Genomic DNA, 21,827 nt, shown 5'->3' on the forward strand with positions numbered 1-21,827 from the left:
ACATCTTTGGAGCACTGATGCTTTAATTCCTTTGGTGACAGTTCTTCTGATTCTTCAGATGGATCAAAACTGAGTGCTATTGGATCAATTTTTCACTTTGAGCATAGATACCATTTAGAGGACCAAGGGAAACACACTCTCTTGTAATTTAATTTATTCTCCTGAACCTCCTGTGGGCCTTTTAGGTCAGTTCTGCACCAGTGGTTGATGGAAACAAAGTCTGATGCTTGATACAAGCCTTTTAAAAAAGAGATGTAGAAAAACTCTTCTTTGAACAATTTCTAGTAAGATCATGCCTGCACCTCGCCATAGGAACAGATAACTTCACATTTTAAGCCTTACAAAAAGATCTGGCCAGAAAGCTTCAGATAGTTTCCACTGGAAATTTCCAATGCTAAATCCGTTTTTCAGGAAATGGAAGACTTTCTCTGGAATCCACCAATTCTATTTACATCTTCTGGCTGTAAAAGAGTGTAAATGCATTAAGTAGACTAATGATTAATTAAGTACTGATATTTTTAAAATTTAAATATTTAAAACACTTTATGACATTATGAAAGTAATAATAGTAATAATAGTAATAATAGTTCTATTACATTGTTAATAGAAAAACTTGCTTGGATTCCAAAGAAAATTAAATAGAAAAAAGCCCCAAACCTGACTGAACTTGAACTATTGCCTTTTCATTCCAAGGAAGGAAAAAAAAAAAAAAAAAGGAACACTTCTTCTGAGAAAAAAGGAATTTAAACATGTCCAGTTTTCTTCACGGCTTGTCTTGAGCCACCCCAAACATTCTATCAAATTAGAATTTTTAAAGGTTTCTCTACTCAAAGTCACAGTAACTATTTTTACACTGATAAGTCTATATAGTTTTTGCAGTTTCAAAAAGAATGCCATGAAAAACTCTGCAATTGGAAAGTTGTTTCTCAAACTATAGTTTTAGAAGTCCAGATGTACTTTACCCTCCCTTTGCCTGAAGACATGCATTAATTATGGCCTCAGGGATACCTGGAAACCAAATTTCAGTTTCACTGATCTAAGAAAATTACTACTATCTTTAGATGTAGCCAGTATTTTTCCATAGTTCATAGAGCACTATTTTGAAGCTCTACTATCAATCACAAAATTATATTTAAATTAGATTGTAGATTTAAAAAGCTTCAGTAGAAATAGGTAATAGAGAGTCAGAGAGAAATATACTTTCCATTCTGAGATCTGGAAGCAGCTGGACTTCCTGTAAGTTAAAGGCATTTATTTCATTGGAGATAAATTACATTAGAGACGTAGGACCAATACCTTTCAGATAAACTACTAAAATTATGAGGAGATATTTTTCATGGAATTTGAGAAAGCAGTTTTTGATTTGATATGATCTGTTGAATTCTCTGTTTAGTATATCTGGTCAACCATGCAATGAATGGCTAAGAAGACCAAGGGACCTCCACCAGGATTTTTGCAGTGTTTGTGTAAGAAGCAGCTGTATTTGATTCAAGAGATCTCCTTCCATTTGCTGTTTCAAGGAAAGTGCCATCACATTGTCAGGAGAGCATGTGGCACAAAGGAATGACTCCTTAACATATAAGTGTTGGCTGGACATTCACAGAGGCCAATGCCAAAAGGGCAAAGTGATCCACAGACCATACTTATTGTCAGGGCTGGTAAATGGTCAAAGTTTGGTCCTCAGCAAAAAGAATTAACTTTTTCAATTCTTTGTTTAACAATTATGTTTTCTTTCTAGTATTCTTTTCTAGTCCTTAATGAACTACAGAAGATTAAGGGATTAAAAGTCCCAAAATAATAGCAAATAAAACCTACCACACACAATGTTAAAAAAAAAAATAAAATAAACAAGCCATATTAAATCTGTTGAATGATATTAGGATCAGTTATGCCACAGACTGGTGGAAATATGCTAGTTTATGAATGCGGTTCTTCATGGGTTTTACCATTTCGGTGTGTGGGATAGAGTGTTCATTTAGTCAGAGAAATAATCAATATGTTACACCTTACTGCTGGGAACTTTATATAATAAATTTCCAATATTTTATAAAATATTCAGATGAATGTCAGTTGTAGAAAATAGTTTCAGCAGAATTTATTTCCTTGGAATTCCGTCAGAATTAAACCATCTCTATTTATCCAGTGGTCGATTGCTACAAAACTAGTTGTCCTCATCTTTCTCTGACAGAAAAAAAAAAAGGAAAAAATATCTAGTAGATTTATACTATCAGTTCTTTTAGTGTAAGAGCAAAAAAGTTGTTTGTTGTGTATATCCCACATTCACTCAGGTCTTGGCTTACCTATAATGTCAAATGTCACCCAAGCATATAGAAAGTATACACATCATTATTTTCTGTCTGCATAGTAAAAATGTGGAAAACACAGCAAACCATTTTGGTAATTTATATGTTTTAGCCAGTTTTAATGCAGTTTAGTAATTAATTTTTTAGAATCCATTCTATAAGCTGCAGGTCTAAACTTGTAGGGAAACAAAGACTTCTTTACAGACAAGCATGTTTGGAGATTGCTGCTTCCTGTTGAGAGCCTTTTGAGTGAAAACATATATGCTGTCCATCATTTACTATGATCCAGACTTAATTTTTTTTTTTTCAGAAAACAAATACTTGAAAAAATAATCCTTCTTCACTCTTATATACTTTCTGAACTTATTTGCCTCCATGAGTTACTAGAATAAATCATTAATAAGAACAGTAAGCCTTTATTCCAGTTTTGCATAGATGGAAGTAAACTGAATGAAAAAGAACAGATCAATAAAAATTTTTAGAAACATCATATTAGCACAGATATAAAGAAACTCTGACATTTGCGTATATTTAGAAGAGGTTCAGGTGAAGATCATATGGCAAACAGAAGAATAAAATAATGAAAAAGAAATCATGACTGTTATTTAATAGGTTACATCGAAGTCTGTTAAGAGTATGATAGTGCACAGCAGCCTGGAAGTGAAGAACATGAGTGGTCGAACACAAGCCTCACAAGGGCAGAAAAGTCACTCCAAAAGGCTTTTGAGCACATGGAACAGGCTGCACCCAGAACCAGTGGGAGTCTCTGATGAAACTCCCTTGAAGTTTAAGTTCAGGTTAGCAGGAGACACATACACAGAGGGAAACCTGCAAAGTCAAATTAAAAAATTGCAGAATTATTAATCCAGTTGATGACAATCTTCTGCAATGCTGAATGACCTGAATTTCCCCTCTAGGTTTACTTGCACTGTCTGTGTCCAGTACTGAGGATGAGCAGAGGGAGCAGAGTCGGGGTCCTGTTGAGTGGCTGTTCTAATTAGGTGTGATAGCCTCGCTCAAGACCTGGGAAAGTATCATTATTCCACTTGGGTTTTTCAAATCAAATTTCATTTAGACATGCAAAGTAGGATTTGATATTTACCTGGCTTTAAGGAAAAGGTCAAATTAAATAGCTATTAGCTGTTTCCTATTAGCTTTAAGGACTTTTCTTCCAAAGGCATGAATATGTCTTGCAGAATAATTCAGTTGGGGCTTGGACATAACAATTAGGTAAGTGGATTTTATACCCATTTATAAAAATAAGGGATTAAAGTGACTCGCAGAATGGCACACCAGTGACTCCTTTTGAGAATGGAGCTGAGTGTAACCTGTTGAACTTCCACAACCATGTGATAATTCACACTCAAGGACTGTGTTTAAGTATATACAGGGGAAGATGTTTGAATGGGTCTTTTTACTGGAAAGTATTGATTTATGAACTGGTTTTTAAAATATCAAGGAAACAAAAATGTTGATTATTTGAAAAACTCTTTACATGTTAGAAGAAAAAAAGAAAAAAGTATCTTCCTAAAGAAAGAAAAACCTCATTGCCATCCACTTTTAATATGCATCTCTTAGAGAATTAAGTTGTCTGAATTTGTTTGCATTTTTGCAAGTGAAATTGCAGTGAAATTATTTAATGGAAAAATCTGCCTTGAAGTAACCTTCTAATAGAAAAATTATTCTTTTATAACTTCCTGGTTTTGCAAAAAGACACTTTAATACTGATGTCGATTTTTTTAAAAACAGTTACAGGTTAGGTTATATTGATGTGTATCAGACTGTGGAAAGAAAAATGTATGTTTATACATATAGTAAAGTGAAAGCCCCATGAATTCTTTCCTGAATAGCTACTAAATGAGGCATCCCAAACTCCTGCCCAGTGTCCCTGTGTATTAGTTATCCTCAAATCCTTTGTTAGCAATGTCGTTTTTTTCCCCACTTATGTGATCAGGTTGTGACTGGTGCTCCCTGCCTTTGACTAGGCCAGAGGAAGGCACTGTAAGTGTAATCCTTTGAGATTTGTTTCCTCAGATACACAGCTTCCAGATTTGTTCTCTTGTTCTTCTGATTGGCTTGATTTCTGGACAGAAGTTTCAATGAATAAATGAAAAAACCTGGCAAATACTGGCAGTCTCAAAGAGACTCTGACCTGCTGTGTTGTGGGGCTGTGAGTGGGAGGTTACATTGTGATATTTCCTGCACAGGATCCCAACCCAGGCGTGCGCCTGGAAAAACTGCAGCCAGTGGAAAGCACAGTGAAGCTATAGCACCTGGGAGCCAGATACTCAGGTCACAAAACTGAGACCCTGCTGCACTGGCTTCCCATACCTGGGATTTTTTTGGCACACAAGGACTAAAATCCCAGCCTTTCACCTCCTTGGGGTAACGAGGGCTTCCAAATGTGGTAATAGTTCTAGAGATTTTGTGTGCTGCCTCTGACCATGAGCTCCCTGTAATCCACATCCCCATCATTCCCTTAAACTCTTCTGTGCTAGAGACTGTAATATGGATGGAACTATAAATGTCTTCCATTTCCTCTTTCTGAGAAAAGGATTTCTCTTTCTTCTTCCATTATAGGTTAAGGCCCCCCATTTCCAGATGACCTTCTCATTGCCCATGCCAGCAAATCTGCATATTCATGGCTCCAGTTCACCCTCTTCTAATGGCTAATTTTTTTTAGTCCTAAGTAATAGTAAGGCTTGGGTTATACTGTTTTCCTTTCTTTCTCTCTCTTTTTTTCTGCCTTATAAACTAAGGGAAATGAGAAGCTTTGCAAATGCGCTTAAATTACTCAAATAGACAAGAGGTTAAAATTGCAAACAGAGTGTGTTGAAATAAACTCAGTGTGAAATCTTGCAGCATTGGAATTAGGGACAATATTTCCAATTACACTGGCATTTATTATTTCCCAACTCTCAGATTTTTACAAGTAAAGCGCACATTTTTATTTCTACTTCTAAGAAAAGCTTTTCCTCTTTTCTTTATGTGAAAGAAAAAGCAAGTATTGATAAGTAGAGAGACTTCAGTGGAGACTTCAGTGAAACATTGATTCATCTAGGTCCTATCACTTGAAAATTATTTCTACTAGCAAAAAAAAAAGATGGTACATTATGCCTTTTTGAATAAGGTCACAGGAATGCAACAGTACAAACTCATTTCTGCTGACACTTTGTATCTCAGAAATTGTTTCCTGTGGTTCACTGATGCATTATTTTTTTTTTTTAATTTACCCTTGTCTGACACATTTTACCTCTACCCTGGCAGGAAAAGTCATTTCCTCCTGTGAGTAAATGAGTGATAGAGGACAGATGAAAGGGCAGAAATGTGCAAGAGCCATCAAAACCCTCATTTTTGATTTTTAATATGCTGCAGCTGTTGGTGTGGAGTGTTTCTCTTGCAGTTGAAAGCACAGCCAGCATGGGAATATTGATAGGTTTACATGAATCCTAAAGAGTCATGGCTTATTTGTATTCACTAATAATGTAGAGCTTGGAGGATACTGCCTGCACAGATACATTTTCAGCTGAAAAATTGTGAAGTGGCAGTAAGGATTAGTGAAAGGGTTTGATGGGGACGCAGACATTTGGAAAAGCAAGCTCAGATCAAAACTGTCTACAGTAAGATTTAAGTGTTAGTCTCTCTTTCAAAGATCACATAAACATTAATACATATCCAAGTGACTATAATTCAACATGGTCCCTCATGGATACATTCTGCCTTTTAAAAGTCTTACCAGCATTCTGGCAGCAATTAATATTCTGAAGTGTCAGTAGTTAGCTTAATATTACTTCCTTCAAAATCTTTGAATTCATTTATTAATTTATAATTTATCAGTAACTTCAGCAGAAATGCAGATAATCTTAATCTCTTAAATTGAGCCTCATTTGCTGAGGTAAGATTTTTGGATTTTTGAAAAAGCTGGAGACACTGGATGCTAAATGTCTGTTCAAAGTCAATAGGTACTTTTCATTGATGGATAAGTATACCAATGCTTTAATTTTCATTAATTATTTAGTTAGAAAATTTACATTTGGTACACAGTATTGAGAATGGCAGGGAAATCCTGCACCATTTTGATGATAAATCCACAATACAGCAAAAAAAAAAAAAAAAAAAAAAAAAAATCTGGAAAATCCTGCTGTGTGCTGTATTGATGATGTGCATAAATATAGCAGCTCAGGCATATTCCTACACTGCTCTGTATTGCCTGGCTAGTGCTACCAGTACTGCATTGCAAGTGTTTGACCTCCTGAAGACCAAGGTTTTCCAAATGTTAACACAACGTTAACATGTTCACTTCCCTAATAATATTGCCTTTAGTTCTCACTAAGTATGAACATCACTTCCCAGAAAAAAATATAAAGAAGCTATCTGGAATGTAGACTTCAGCTCTTTTATGGTATTTCAGCATGGAGCCACTTGAGCAGCCAGCTTGTTTCCTTCTACGTACCCTCTGTCCCTGTATTTCAGGTGACACAGTTAAATCCAGTGTATTTTCCTTGTGCCCATGGATTTGTTGAAATACCATAAACTCCTCCTCTGCCAGCAACCACTGCCTCCCTGGTAAGCAAGGAGTTGTTGAGGCTCCCAGCTACAGCCATTGACTGATGGGAGGTTAAGCCTGGAAATACATTATTTTTATTGTCTGTCACTTTTAATGTCCAACTACTTTATGGAGATTCAGTTCTTCCTGCCTCCTTTCTCTCATAAAATGATACTGAATGAGAGAGATCCCATGCAATGACTACTTCAGGAGCAAGCATGGTCGATTTGCTTCATCTGCAGCAGCTGGAGTGCAGAAAGCAGGACTTGACTCAGAAGCCCATGTGTTTATCTGCCATCACCTGGCTTTGCCATAAAGCCTGGTCTCTTTGGAAACCTGATTCTCTTTTTAGCTCTCTTCTTCATGCTAGTGTACCAAGCATCTGCGATCAGATCTCAAGTCTCAGCTGAAATGGTATAAAAGTGATGTAAGTGGGTGAGGGATTTTATGTATTTATTTAACAAAAAGTGTGGGTTTCCTGAAAGCCTGGGCGGCAGTGTGGCTTCTTCCTTCTCTTCACTAAGATCATCACTGGCACTTTTGTTGTCAGACATATGAGAAATAAGACATTGATTTGTTTATAATATATGCCAAAACAACTCTGTGCATATGTCTTGTTCTGAAATAAAATTCTGATATTAAGAGAACCTTTGTTCCTCTCTTCCCACTCTTTGAATCTGTATTTCTGCCATGACAAACAAAAATTTAGGTTCTTAGGAAAGTGGCATTTTTCCAGCCATTTTCAAGCAATTCTTTCTCTTGAGTAATTCATTGCTGAAGATGCTTTCTTCTGCAGAAGAGGGTTACAAGCCCCAGCTGTTCATGACCTGTTCAGTCCATTGTACCCAGACTCCTCTCCTGACCATGTGTGATTGTAATAGTCTTTCTTTTAGCCATGAGAGCACCATAGGAAGAGAGAGAACTGATGACAGAGAATTGCTGCTCCAACTAATGGAAATGCCTTTTTCCTTCAAGTGATTCTGTTGCTACTTTCAGTTACAAGAATCATTATCCCTAAAGGAAGGATTGCCTGCATGCCCTCCCTGCTTTACCTGCTGGCTTCAGGTTCCCATGAGGAGTGACAACATTGCACCATTGTATATCTTTGTACTGTATTTTATAATTTTTGTCCCTTTTATCTTTATCTAGATCGGTTTTGTTTTTGCAATGAAATTTCATGAAGGAGCTTTTAGCACACAAGCATTCACAATCATGTGCAGTTTATGCTGACCATTCCTCCCTTCCTCTGGTACCCCTGCCCTGGATGTAAACTCTAGCCACACCTCATTCTCTCTACAGGACATGCCCTTGCTCACAGAACAGTTTTTTAAGAACACAGTGACACTGCAGTAAACTCTTCTTGCTGAATGAAAGGATCCAGATCACAGGTCCTGCAAACTGGGAATACAGAGTTTGAAACACCTCTGAGAGCTGTTGCTCAGGTCATGCAGGAGAGCATGCAAAGCCTGTACTGGCCTTTCTACAGGAAACCTTTAATCCTGCAAGAAATGGGGTGAGGAGGTACCAATAGCAGCAAGTGAGGTTTAAATTTGTCCTCTTCTCTGATGTCCACCAGCAGAAATCCAAAACCATTTTATCTTCTCTGGAGTCTCTCCATGGATTGCTGCAGATACTTGCCTAATTAAGACTACTCAGTCCTTTGAGCTTTTACCCACATGTATCCCTGTAGGACTGCCAGGAAAGAATAAAAACAAACAAAATACCCTCATGACTGGCAAAACCAAATAGAGAATTCTTTTCTGATTCTAAAAAATAATTGATCAGATAGACCCACAGCTGCCTAGAAGTACAGCTCACCAGCAAATCAAAGCATAAAAATGGGGCACCTGGAAGATACAGATGAATGGAAAGAAATAATGCAGCATTATTGCTTCTTTTTGGAGGCAATGAGACTTTGTGAAAAGATGTGCAGCATGTATCCCTACTCTTAGTTCAAGCATTAAAATACTTCTGACCTTTTAGAGCAGGAGATATTTTTTCCAGGTACAGATTCTCTCTCTTCTAACTTTCTACTTCCCTTATGAAAAGAATGTATTATATTTGCCATTTGAGCAACCTATCAAAGCTAAGAGAAATATTTTCCTTCTAATTTATGAAGGCCTCCTGATTTTAAGTGTTTTGTTGATTATCCTAGACAGTAATGGATTTACAAAATGCAGGCTTTATAGGCTTGAAAGGAAAAATGCAAACAATCACGAGTCCACTCTACCTTCTTATTTTAGAAGCAAAATCCTGTTACTTAGATGGCAACCTTTATAGCTAATGTAATTACATCTCCATGTCTTTCTATTTATCATGTACAGAATGCCTGAATCCTCAGAAACAGAAGCAAGGAGAGACTGCAGAGAACCATGACTGTGTTAGCTAGATAGTGAATAGAAAGTTTGTAGTGTAATAGGTGAAAATATATTTGCTGAATTTAAAAATGGTCTTTTTGTTGATGGAATGATCTTAAAATTTTAGAATTGTCTAGACAAAACCCTTCAAAGATATAGTTCAAGATCCTTCATTTTACAAAGTTGCATATACATAAGTTGAGGAATGCCTGTGATTTACTAAATTCAGCTTTGCACTACCTTTTCAAGATCTACATACATCACTCCTCCTGCAGTGTATGGAGATTCTGTGACAGAATTAGGAATACATTTGACTTCCACATTTAACTTTCTTAACCTTGACTCCTTTATTTTCCTTCCTCAGCCTTGTGCCTCCTTTACTACAAACCTACAACCGTCAGACAAGAGGGTCTTAAAGAAATCGATACTCTGCTGTGTAACTGAAGTGAATTGCTAGAGCAGATCCATTTTGCACACAATAAAATCACTGCCTACTGAATGAATCTGTATTTTCTATACTGATTGTTTCAAACTGTGGTTCAAAACCTTCAAATTGTAGGTATATATTTCAAGTGAGCAGAAAAGGAGATAGTCAAGCAAACCTGGTTATATCTTAGTAGGAGGAGGACCCTGTTATGAGGGCTAGCTCTAGGCATTTATGCAGAAAAACTAAAAATGAATTTTTCCTTAGTGTCTCTTCCCTCTCTGTCAAGTCTGTTTTCATTGGAGATGTCTCCATTTAGTGACATGCCCACTTGGGCACATCTCTGCTCTGCAACTCAAAAGAGTTGCAAAAACAAAACAACCAAAAGAAACCCACAAGCCCTGCAAACAAAGCAGGAGCATAGCATTGGAGCATTATTTGATTAGTTGTCTGTATCTCACTAAAGAACAATTGCATTAAAATCCACAGTGCCTGCCACCATCGATTTCCCAGAGACTTTACAAATTCCTGGCAGCATGCATAAAGTGGTTTGAAGTTTGGAATGGGCCATTTTGATTAATCTACAGAATTCCACTAGGACTTTCAGATGTGTCTATTCCAAGGGAAAAGAAAAAAGAATTTAAGTTCAACTACAGCAGAACAGCAGAGAACACAGTTTCCTGCAATTTGGCTGCTAGTTTGATTTAGACCAGTACTTGGCTGACATGCATTTACTTTATCTGCTGTCCCTATCAAGGAATAGATAAAATTTGGTTTGTAGTTTCTATGCATAAGACAAAGGCTTTATGAGAGACTGGTTAAGATTTTGTTGCAAAGTCCGGACTTTTGCTTCTGAATAACTATTGTGCCACCTAGTGAGTGTTAAACTGCACTTTTAAATAGATGGAAATATTGACTTTAAACATACTGGTGAATAAAGAAACAAAGTTTTTTTAAAAATATTTTGAGTGACATATTGAAACAAAAAGTATTTTCCCTATTTTCTTGATTATTTACCAAAGTGTTCCACTGAGGTAAAAAAATAATTTGTTTCAACCATAATATAGCACTTTGTTTTCAATTGTATCAAAGAAATATAATACATTAAAAGGATGCACACAGACCTCTTTACCTCCCCACTAATAAATCCATTCCAATAAATTACTAGCACAATTCATAAACTTAGCAGTGTGAAAAGATATCCCCAAATCTCAGATGATAGGAATTTCCATTCCATAAAACAGTTAAATAAATAAATACACTGAAAATGTTATTTTCTGACCAACTGTGACAATTTGGAACAACAAAAAATGTTTTAGCACATTATTATGATTGCATGCTTTAAGGCATTATTTAGACAAAATAATAAGCAGTGTTTTTTATTAAAATCATAACATTCTGGCACAAAGCTTTTCATAAAATTTCCTTTTCCATATAAACAGTTTGTGCCTAAAAAGATATGTAGATTTCATTACCCAGTTGCTGTTTCATAGTGATTCTTCTCCTCTAGTTGAAACCTCTCAACAGGGTTGTGGGGTTTTTTTTCTTTCACTTTTTAAAGTAAACCATCTGTCCTGTGTGGGAGTATTGGGTTTGCCACAGTAGATTGAAGTAATATTTCAATCACCAAAGCCAATAACAATAAATTTCCCTTAATAGAACATTTCCTAGCATTTTTCAAGTCACCTTATTGCATCCTATGTTAAATTGCCACACTATCCATCATGAACAAAAGCCAAAAGTAGATAGTCTGCTCTTTTAATAACTGCATGCTGTGCCATAGTTACAGTAGAAAACCTGGTGGTCAGCAAGATTTCAATTTAGAAACTTTTAGATTCTCTGACACTCCAGGGAAGTTCAAATTCATGTTGTTTAACACATTTAAGTGATGCATGTTAGAGATCTTTCATATAACAGGACCTGACACCAAGTAAACATGTCCAGAAAATTGGATAGCTCAATGCCAGACCTTGATGGAAAAAGAAATATTTTTATAATTTTCCCTCAATGAACAATGAAATGGAGCTCATCTTCTTTCAGCACTTTTTGTTACAAAATATCCGAGATTCAGTTCCAAGCTGAGAGAAAATTAAATTAGTTTCTAAAGGTAAAAAACCATATTGTTTTGAAAAACAAAATCTGTGGTTTGAGGGGTTTTTTTACAGTTTTGTTGTTGGTTTTTTTTAGGCTATTTATTTTCCCACCATGAAAAATATTTTCAATTTTCTGGTTTCAAGACTTGACAGACATTTTGTCTTTTCATTTTCTTCTTGCAGACAAATGAAATTGAAAAGATTGTGTCAAGTGTCAGGTGAGCTTCTTTAGAGTTCAGTTTCCAGGCTCTCTGAATTTTTTGATGCCTGAAAAGTGTTTGTGCAGTGTTTCAGTTTTCTCTGGGGGTGTATTGTGTAGTGATCAAACAGAAAAACCAAAAGGTTATTTCTTTTTAAGGCATAACCAATGGATTACTTCATTTTAAAGCAATACCATTTAAGATAGTAAAGAGGTCTGCCTGTGAGGTCTGTCGTGCCCCATAAAGGTTCTTAATGGCTAATATTCACATTAAATACGGAATTTAAATGCATGCAAATATTGCAAAAAAGTAGGGAAGGATTAGAAATAAAATAACATTTATTTTGCTTTATCTAGAACTGATAAAAAGCTCTTCTCAGTATCAATAAGCTCAAACATGGTTATTTTTATAGAGGATGATGCCTTTTCAGCAAAAGAGGAAAAATCACTTGATTTTTTTCTCTTTAGACACTATTTTTCCATTTTGATTCAAGGTGTTCTAGCATTTAACAACATCTGGGAGAATGATATTACTAAGCCTAAAAGTTCCCATTACTTTATTTCACATAGTGAACATTTTAATGTGACTTTAAATATCTCATTAGGAGGATTATCTGTGGAGTCAATGGATAGTGTTTCATAAAGAGAGAACTGAAAATCTAGATCACACCTCTGATCCAACATTATACTAATCAACAAAATATTAATAAATCCTGGGTTAAAAGGTGCATATATAAAAAAATACTGAAACAAAGTCTCTAAGATGGACAGGTTTTATTCAAAGGAAAAAATACGTACAACTCACAAATAGAGAAAATGTTAATGGCATGTATTCTTCTTTCATTTAAATCTAATACCATATTTATACTCAGTGTAATAAACCCTTTTTCCAAACCTTCTTGTCCCTAGATACCTGCAAAGTCAGTTTGCAGTGGTTTGCTTAAAGTGACTAAAACTCTCAGTATTTGTAATTCTTATTAACGTCAGACTGCATGTCTGTTTCCTCCAATATCAGTTAGACAGGTGGGGTGTAATTCTAATAAAATTAGAATTACATCAAATTCTAATAAAATCACTGAAACTGCCTGAAATTTAAATAATTTCCTCTCTTTATAGAATTGTACCTCACAGATTTACCTGAGCTGATAGTCAATATTTACTGTAATCTTAATTAGGCAAGACTTGATTTGCTCTGGTTTTCAAGCATTTGAAAATTCTAGTCATGTTCAAGCTCCTACTTTTGGAGATTTCACTTTGTTCTGTATGAATTGTTTAGACGATAACCACAAAGTGCACATGTCCATGAAGAAAGAGAAGTGTCCTTCCTTTGGCAAGTCTGCTGCTGCTTTGCCTGCAGAAAGAAACTTGCATTGCCCTGAGGCCTATCACAAGTGAGATTGGTAGCTCATTTCTGAAACTTCTAGGAAACATTTTAGAGGATTTCAAGATAGGATTATTATGAAACTGAAAGTCATAGTGTGAATGAGTGTTGGGTCACAGAGTAAATAAATAATAAACAGTACAGAAACACTTATTCAGTAAATCTGTGAAAATCACTGTTCTTTAACTATGCAGACTATGATGTATATTTGTTATAGATGGCATATTTGTAAAAAAAACCAAAACAACCAAAATTATACAGGTTGTATAGTAAAGTCAATCTTTGATGCAAGCCTTAAGTGAAAGAGATCAGAAATGCATATCTGGATTTTTGCACAGATGCAACATCTGAGATTTTTCTTCTTTGCTCCTAATGGCAACACAGTATTTATTCTTCTTCTTGAGGCCATGTAAATAAGCAGATGTTTCCACTGAAGTCACTGGCCATTAAAACACATTACTATTCAAAGTTACATTTCTATCACAATATAAAAACCCTCAGTGAAGGGTTCATAGTACAAGAAGGAGGAAGAGCAAATTCTGTCAAAGCAAACACAGTTTAAGCAGTCACATCCCCAGAGGATGCTGCAGGTACAGCTGGGCAATAAGTCTCTCAGTCCTAGTGAAGGAGATGGTAGATGTTTGGCAAAAGCTAACTGACAAATTAAGTCACAGAAGAGGCTCTTGCCATGGCCCAGCTTTAGAGTGTAATTCCTGGCTGTGCCAGGTGCACAGACTCAGGTACTCCGAGTCTGGCATCCTCAGGTGTCCCAGCAGGAACCCTTGAAGTAGCATCCCCTTGCCTCTGCTCACAGCAAGGATGATCTTTTCCTCTGACTGCAGGGCTGCAAAGGGAGATGAATCAGGTAGCTCAGTGCTATGCATTAGGTTCTCTATACACTCTTCAAAGTAATGAAAAGAATCCATATGATTAGATAAATGAGTTCCTAATACACTCATGCTAGACCTCACACTAGCAGCAGAAATAGAGCTGCTATTTCTGCCAAGCAAATAATGAGCAAATCTAATTCATTAATCACAAAAGTGTTTTTAAAGCACTGGCATTTAATTTAGGTGAATTTAGAAAACAATATTCATGGAGGCAAAATGGAAGAGTTTGGGTTGAAGTGTTACTGGGATATGTTTGACTGAACATTATCTGTATCAAGTTGATAGCTAATTAGTGAAAGATATAGTAATCCCTTATAACAATATTTGGAATAATGTGACAAAATCATGTGTATATGTAGCTGCAGATATATGTGTGTGCATGTGTATGTGTGTGTGTATACACATAAGTGTGTATAGACATATATTTTAATCTGCAGCTCTGTATACATATACTTGTCACACTATATGTGACATACATTTCTATGTAGATATACTTATGTGTGTATATATATATATATATATATAAAAGTATGTGATAATCAGTCATTTGTTTTTTATCTACTGTGAATGTGCAAGACAGTGGCCAGGATTTTTCCTGGTGTGCTTGATTTCTATGGTTCTGCATTGTCATTCTGCAAAGAAGGAAAATTATATTCAGAGTAATATGTTTAATATAAGTGGAATTTAGTAATGGTAAATCCGAGGTCATGTTCACTGATAATTACACTGTGCTTCCTGTTGCCACATAAACATTCGTATGGAATCCTGTACTTTGTGCTACACTAACTTCAATTGATATGAGCTACTATAAATGTAGTGAATATCAATTCACAGTAAAAGTGTGAATGCTTTCATCTTCCATTGCAAGCTTTTAAAATTCTTTATTGTATTTTGAAAAAATGTACTGTATTTTAAAAAGACACTCTATTTTGAAAAAAAAAAACAAACAAAAACAAACAAACAAAAAAAACTCTGTGTGTTTTGAAAAATTGTTATACATAATCATGCTAATCTTAGGAAGACCTTACAATTCAGATGTATATTTTTATTTTACCAAATAATAGTTTTGGAACAAAGTATACGTGCTAGTTTAGGTAGCTGTATTGAGCATTCTGAAGGCTTCCTTTCTTTGTGCTAGAAAAGGCCTTTATAAATCACTGCATGGAGCTCTCTTCTGTTTAGGCTAATGCCTAAGAGCATGTATGTGAGAGCAGTGCGGAAGAAAATGGAAAAATAAGGTAAACAATTTTCCTGTCTGTGTGAACAGATGCAGCATGAAATTCTTCAGCCCTAAAGACTTGCTAATTTTGAGCTCACAGGTAATCAAGCCCATAGATTGTCATCTCACTTCCCAGAAAATGCTTCTTATAGCCCTTTAAAGACAGCAAGAAAAAGAAAGCTTTTGGTAAGATGTGGAGTATTCACAAAAGCATTTAAATATGAAATAAACAGAGAGAAATTAAATGCACTGAAAATGTGTGACAGAACTTACTATCTATTCTATTTTCCTTTCTATTTACAGCAATGTGCAATAAGTTAGACTAGTCAAAATTTCAGGCTTTTAAATCTAGATTATAAACCATTATTGAAATCATTGACCGTTTTTGTTGATGCTTTATCCTACCCAGTCAGTCTTAGTGGGATATCAAATATCTCGCTCCCTCGGGTTAGGCAGGGAGCAGAGGTGTGCTGGTTGGATGTGTATGAGAGCCTATATAGCCCTTGCCTGTATGTTGCCTACACTTTTTCTGAATAATCCTGGGAAATGTACATTGCATCTGATGTTCTCTGGCCTGTACCTTTCATAAGATCCTATTAAAAAGCAGAAACAATAACAAAAAGATTCAAACCCACAGGGAATAATATTACTATGATCTTAGGTAAGTAATTATATATTCTTAGGCTAAAAGAAGTTTCCTTTGCTACCCTCTGCCTTGAAATTGTAATGTAGTGTATCATACCAATGATTTGTAAATTCTTAACATGGTATGTAAACCTATAATCATTTCACAGTTTGGTTTGTTTGCCTCACTCAGTGCTGCAGTGTTTGTTTTACCAAAGTATGTGTGGCTGCTTTCCCACTTGGTCACACATCATTCTGTCTGAGCTCAACTTGCTGGGCAGGTGCTGTTGGCTGCACTGCGAATCCCGCTGTCATCTTGTCAAACCCACAACACTCTTTCCCTGTAGCACTTATACAGAAAGCAGAAACTGCATGGCAGCTTTGGAAAATGATGGATAATGTAGCTTGCTTTGGCTTCCTAAAGGCAAGAAAATCCAGTTGTGCTGATCTGGTATGTTATAGTGGTGGTGGTGGTACTGATACTTTCTTTTTTCTGTGCGGATGAACATACGGTTAATACATTTTTTATTGAATTAAATGGTTCAATTACAGGAGCTTGTAGAAGAGGCAGGATAACAAAAGACTGTACTAATCATCCCGCTAGCACTTCCATTTTATCAAATAGTGCAGTCAATGTGAGTTTAGGGTTCCCTTTAATCCCTGCAGAGTTTAAAAAACCAAATTTCAAATGCAGGATTGCACTGGACAGCAGGAGACAGATGGTGGATTGTTCTCACTTCCTCCTTTTTCTCAGTTCCTGGATTGCTAAGGACTGTTCAGTTTTCATTGAAACAATAACTTAGAGAAGCTACTTTGAAGTCCAGACATGAAAGAACTGACCCGAAAAAGAAAGGTTTGGTTCCAACACTTCTTCAGTGTCTGAAAGACTGCAGCTGAATTATGATGGTCCCAGGACTCTTCATCATGAGTCTTGTGGATCATGGCGTTTCTGAAAGAATTTATCATTACATTTCCATTGTAATTCCATTTCAAAGTCTACAGTTAAATAGAATTCAGAATTGGTTTATGGACTTAGTGATAGACAGTGTGACATTTACATATTAATTTTGTGAGATTATTTGTATCTCTTTTGTGGTATTTGTTTTGGACTCCCAAGGCTAGCACTCAGATTAGTCCATGGTTGTGTTATACAATGAAAATGGGAACTACTACCTAACTGTTACCTGTTTTTTTATTTCCTAGTAATATGTTATTTTTTACCATCATTTCTAAGTGATTCTGGTTTTTATTCCATCCATTTCAATGGAAGTTTGGTCTCTTTTATCGATTTATTCTTCCTGATCTTTTCATGTGTGTTAGAAGATACAGGTTTGTCTTTTATTATGAAAAAGCAGCATAATGATATCATTGCCATCTAAATGTACCTGTCAGACTTCTCAACCAATACTGGACTGGACTGGCTGTTGCCCTATAGTGCTTTAAGAAATCTATGGCTGCAGAGCGGATGCTTTGTGTCTTTCATCCTCTGCTCTCCATCCCTGGTGTGAGTAAAGGAAGATCTGCACCCTATAACATTAATAATTTCTGGCATATATTTAGCAAATATCATTATTTGAGATCTCTCTCATACTATTCTGGTTTTGACCTCATCCTGTCTGACAGCTCTGGAAAAAATGCCTGCTTCCTAAATAAAATACTGCAAGAAGGATGGTTTCCAGCAGTCCTGTCTTACCAGTTTTCTTTTTAGAAGTTGAGCTCTTCTGAGTTTTCAATCATTCTATTAGGAAAAGAGTTAAAATTTAACTGTGTGATTTACCAGAGCAATATTTATTCATTATTATTGTGTTCATATTCTGAGTTATACAATGGTGAATGCATTAAAAGTGGACTGAATTAGATTATAATGTGGCATCTTCACAGTAACTTTGTGTTTCTGTTAATAAAAAGAAACAATAATACGTCATTTACACTAGATATCGAAACAGGGGAGAGGTTTGTTTTATTGTGCATGAGTGATGGAAAGGAATTGCTGAACTATTTACTTCATATGTCAAGGAAACTGCGCCACTTAAAATCACACAGTGTTTCATGACAAAACCAAGTACAGTTCAAGGGAAAGCAGAATTCACAAACTAATTAGAAAAACAGAACCAAATCCTCCTTGTGTAAATCTTTGTATTGTGATAATCATTATTATCTCATGCCATTATATATTGACTGTGGAAGGACTCACATTTAGCAAACAAACAAACATTGACAGCATGTTTTGCTCAACATTTACAGTCAATGCTGGACTTTTTCATCAGAATTTTTTCTTCTTGATGATATAATTAATTTATTACTATGGATCCAGTTAGCTGAGTAGAGAAGCTAATGAAATAAGAGAAATGCAAATTCCTATTCTGAGCATATTTTCATTTTATGTTAGTACTTGGGGAAAAGGATTAAAGCTCAATTATGAATCTCTTTCATGCTTTTTTCCCCCATTTTCCTAAAGTGTTTAATGATTGCTTTGACATACATCTGCCAAAGGTTTTTTTCCTGACTCTAGAGACCATAGTTTCAAAGGAACTTTTACCATGTGTTTCCCCAAAGAAATTTTGAAGTCATTAGATGTGCAAAACCCTTAGTCCAAAAATATGCATTAAAAAATGAATAGTGACATGTGCAAAAAGTGCTAATGAGAACTTTTACTGCTTTTATCAGATAGGTGAAAGGTAAATAAAAATGGGAAGAGTTTTGCAGCCTCACAGGTTAGTGTAGCTTGACACACTGAAATGGTGCTGACCTGTATCTCCATAGTTTAAGGAAAGGCAGAACAATATTTTTGTTTGTCATCAGCTACAGCTGGAGGCAGCGGAGGCTGTGGCTCTGTTTTGCTAGAGCCAGGATAGCACTGGGGACCAGTGTTGTTTGGAACTTGGAAGATTTGTGGCTTCATATGATTGGAACTTAATTTTTGAAGGCTTCAGTATAGTAGATTTTTGAGATGTTGACTTCAGGACAGATCCAGCAGGGAGTGTTTTAATTCAGACTTAGAGTTCATGGGTATATTAATACTTCTATGTCTTCAAATTCTCCTGGGATTTTGGTTCCTCTGTTATTGAATGTTTATAAGGAAACACAATGTCATCTCTATAAAGAGCTCAGATTAATCACAGTAATTGACTAATATCACATACAGGTTTAACTTGAAATGTGTCACAAGCAGCTTGGCTTTTTAAAGACATCTTTCAAAGTGCTAAAGTGATTTTATGTACAAGTTTGAGGATGATTATTTATTTAACATCTTCACCTGTTTATTTGATTTTTGTTTGGTTTTTCTCTGCTACAGACTATGTCAGAGAGCCACAATGATCATGCAAACTAACAGTTCATCCTCGCCCCTTTTTCCAAATGTGAGCTCCTTCTGGAAGACAGATTCACATGGACCAGGACTCCTTGATGAAGCAGCATCACTCATTGGCAGCTATGATTTCCCTCAGACCACAGAGAGTTTTCCTTTCTCCACTGTGGAATCAACAAACATGACCCTAAATGCCACAAGCAAAGACCCTCTGGGTGGACACGCTGTCTGGCAAGTTGTTTTGATTGCTTTCCTCACTGGGATCCTTGCACTGGTGACCATCATAGGGAACATCTTAGTGATTGTTGCATTTAAGGTTAACAAACAACTGAAAACAGTCAACAACTACTTCTTGTTGAGCCTCGCTTGTGCAGATTTGATCATCGGTGTTCTTTCCATGAATCTTTATACCACATACATCATCATGGACCACTGGGCTTTGGGAAGTTTGGCCTGTGATCTTTGGCTCTCCATTGACTATGTCGCCAGTAATGCCTCTGTCATGAATCTCCTTGTGATAAGTTTTGACAGGTATTTTTCCATCACTAGGCCACTAACATACAGAGCCAAACGAACAACCAAAAGGGCTGGGGTAATGATTGGTTTAGCATGGATCGTCTCTTTTGTTCTTTGGGCCCCTGCCATCTTGTTTTGGCAGTATTTTGTCGGGGAGAGGACTGTGCCTCCTGATGAATGTTTCATCCAGTTTCTAACTGAACCTATCATCACTTTTGGCACTGCCATAGCTGCCTTTTATTTGCCGGTCACCATTATGAGTATTTTGTATTGGAGGATCTACAAGGAGACAGAGAAACGCACCAAAGAGTTAGCAGGGCTCCAGGCTTCGGGCAGTGAAGCGGAGGCAGCCCGCTTCGTGCACCAGACAGGCAGCTCCCGGAGCTGCAGCAGCTACGAGCTGCAGCGGCAGAACATGAAACGCTCCTCCCGAAAGAAATACAGACGCTGCCACTTCTGGCTCACCATGAAGAGCTGGGAGCCCAGCACAGATCAGGGGGACCAAGAGCATAGCAGCAGTGACAGCTGGAACAACAACGATGCAGCTGCCTCCCTTGAAAATTCAGCCTCCTCTGACGAAGAAGACATTGCTGCAGAGACCAGAGCCATCTACTCAATCGTGCTGAAGCTTCCTGGTCACAGTGCTATCCTCAATTCCACAAAACTACCCTCCTCAGAAGATTTGCATGAGTCAGGGGATGAACTGCAGAAATCCGACACAGAATCTAAGGAAAAGAAACCTAAAAAATTGCACCCTCCCAAAAGCATTCAGGATGGTGGAAATTTCCAAAAGAGCTTTACTAAGCTTCCAATTGAACCAGAGTCAGAAGAGACAACCACAGCTTCTGATGGCATCTCCTCAGTGACCAAGACATCGACAGCCCTGCCCTTGTCCTTTAAGGAAGCAACCCTGGCAAAAAAGTTTGCCTTGAAGACCAGAAGTCAGATCACAAAACGAAAACGAATGTCACTTATCAAAGAAAAGAAAGCGGCACAGACACTCAGTGCCATTTTGTTTGCCTTCATCATTACCTGGACCCCATATAACATCATGGTTCTGGTGAACACCTTTTGCAGCTGTATCCCCAAAACTTTCTGGAACCTGGGGTATTGGCTTTGCTACATCAATAGCACAGTGAACCCCATGTGCTATGCACTGTGTAACAAAACATTCAGAAACACTTTCAAGATGCTGCTGCTGTGCCAGTGCGACAAACGAAAACGACGCAAACAGCAGTATCAGCAAAGGCAGTCCGTCATTTTTCATAAGCGGATCCCTAGGGAGGCTTCATAAAATAGTATTTTTTAAACAAATAAAAAAATAACGAAGCAGGGATGGGATGGGACAGGATGGGAAGGGATGGGATGGAATGGGATAGGATAGGACAGAGTGAGATGGTACAGGACAGGGCAGAATGGGCAGGACAGTAAGGGATGGGACGGGATGGGTTGGGGTGGGAAGGTGGTTCTGGGGTGCTGATTCTATGATTTAAACATCAAGACATGAAAGCAGCTGCCAGGCTTATTTATCTTTTCAATAAATCCAGTTTAATATAAAAGTCAATTCACATTCAGCAAAAACTAAGAAAATTCAACATTTTTACTAAGGAGTGAAAGATTTAATAAAGTTTTCCTATGAATTTGCGAGAAGCTGTATAGCAATTATAAACCCATTACTGATCTGCCCAGCTCTTTGATTATAATCAACTCTGAGATCTCAGGTAAGCACATCTAGCTAGCCCAACTCTTATTTTTCCAAGGAATCCAACAACTTTCAGTTCAAGTTTATACAGATGTAGCAAGCTAGCAAAACAGGATCATGAAATTATTTGAGATGCTGTATAGGTTAAAAAATTGCCTCTTGTTGTCTCAGTAGAGCTTCCTGTCTGCTTCTCTTCTGGTATATTGTTAATTGTACCCCTGAGTCCTTATTTCTGAGTATCTATGTGTGCAGCTGATGTTATGTGT

At 36.7% G+C, this 21,827-nt stretch overlaps 1 protein-coding gene across 3 annotated transcripts in view; it reads left to right on the top strand.

Annotated features, from left to right (window-relative positions):
• The window catches only part of CHRM3 (cholinergic receptor muscarinic 3), a 259,032-nt gene extending 237,523 nt beyond the window's left edge, over positions 1–21,509 (top strand). For all 3 annotated transcript variants that reach the window (XM_083856984.1, XM_083856985.1, XM_083856986.1), the window contains one exon: positions 19,332–21,509. In XM_083856984.1, the coding sequence (XP_083713110.1) occupies positions 19,351–21,153 (1,803 nt within the window). In that variant the 5' untranslated portion in view covers positions 19,332–19,350 and the 3' untranslated portion in view covers positions 21,154–21,509. The remainder of the gene's footprint in view (positions 1–19,331) is intronic.
• Positions 21,510–21,827: the final 318 nt, after the last annotated feature.

Source organism: Zosterops lateralis, assembly GCF_965231275.1.
Source record: "Zosterops lateralis genome assembly, chromosome: 3".
Taxonomy (NCBI): Eukaryota; Metazoa; Chordata; class Aves; order Passeriformes; family Zosteropidae; genus Zosterops; species Zosterops lateralis.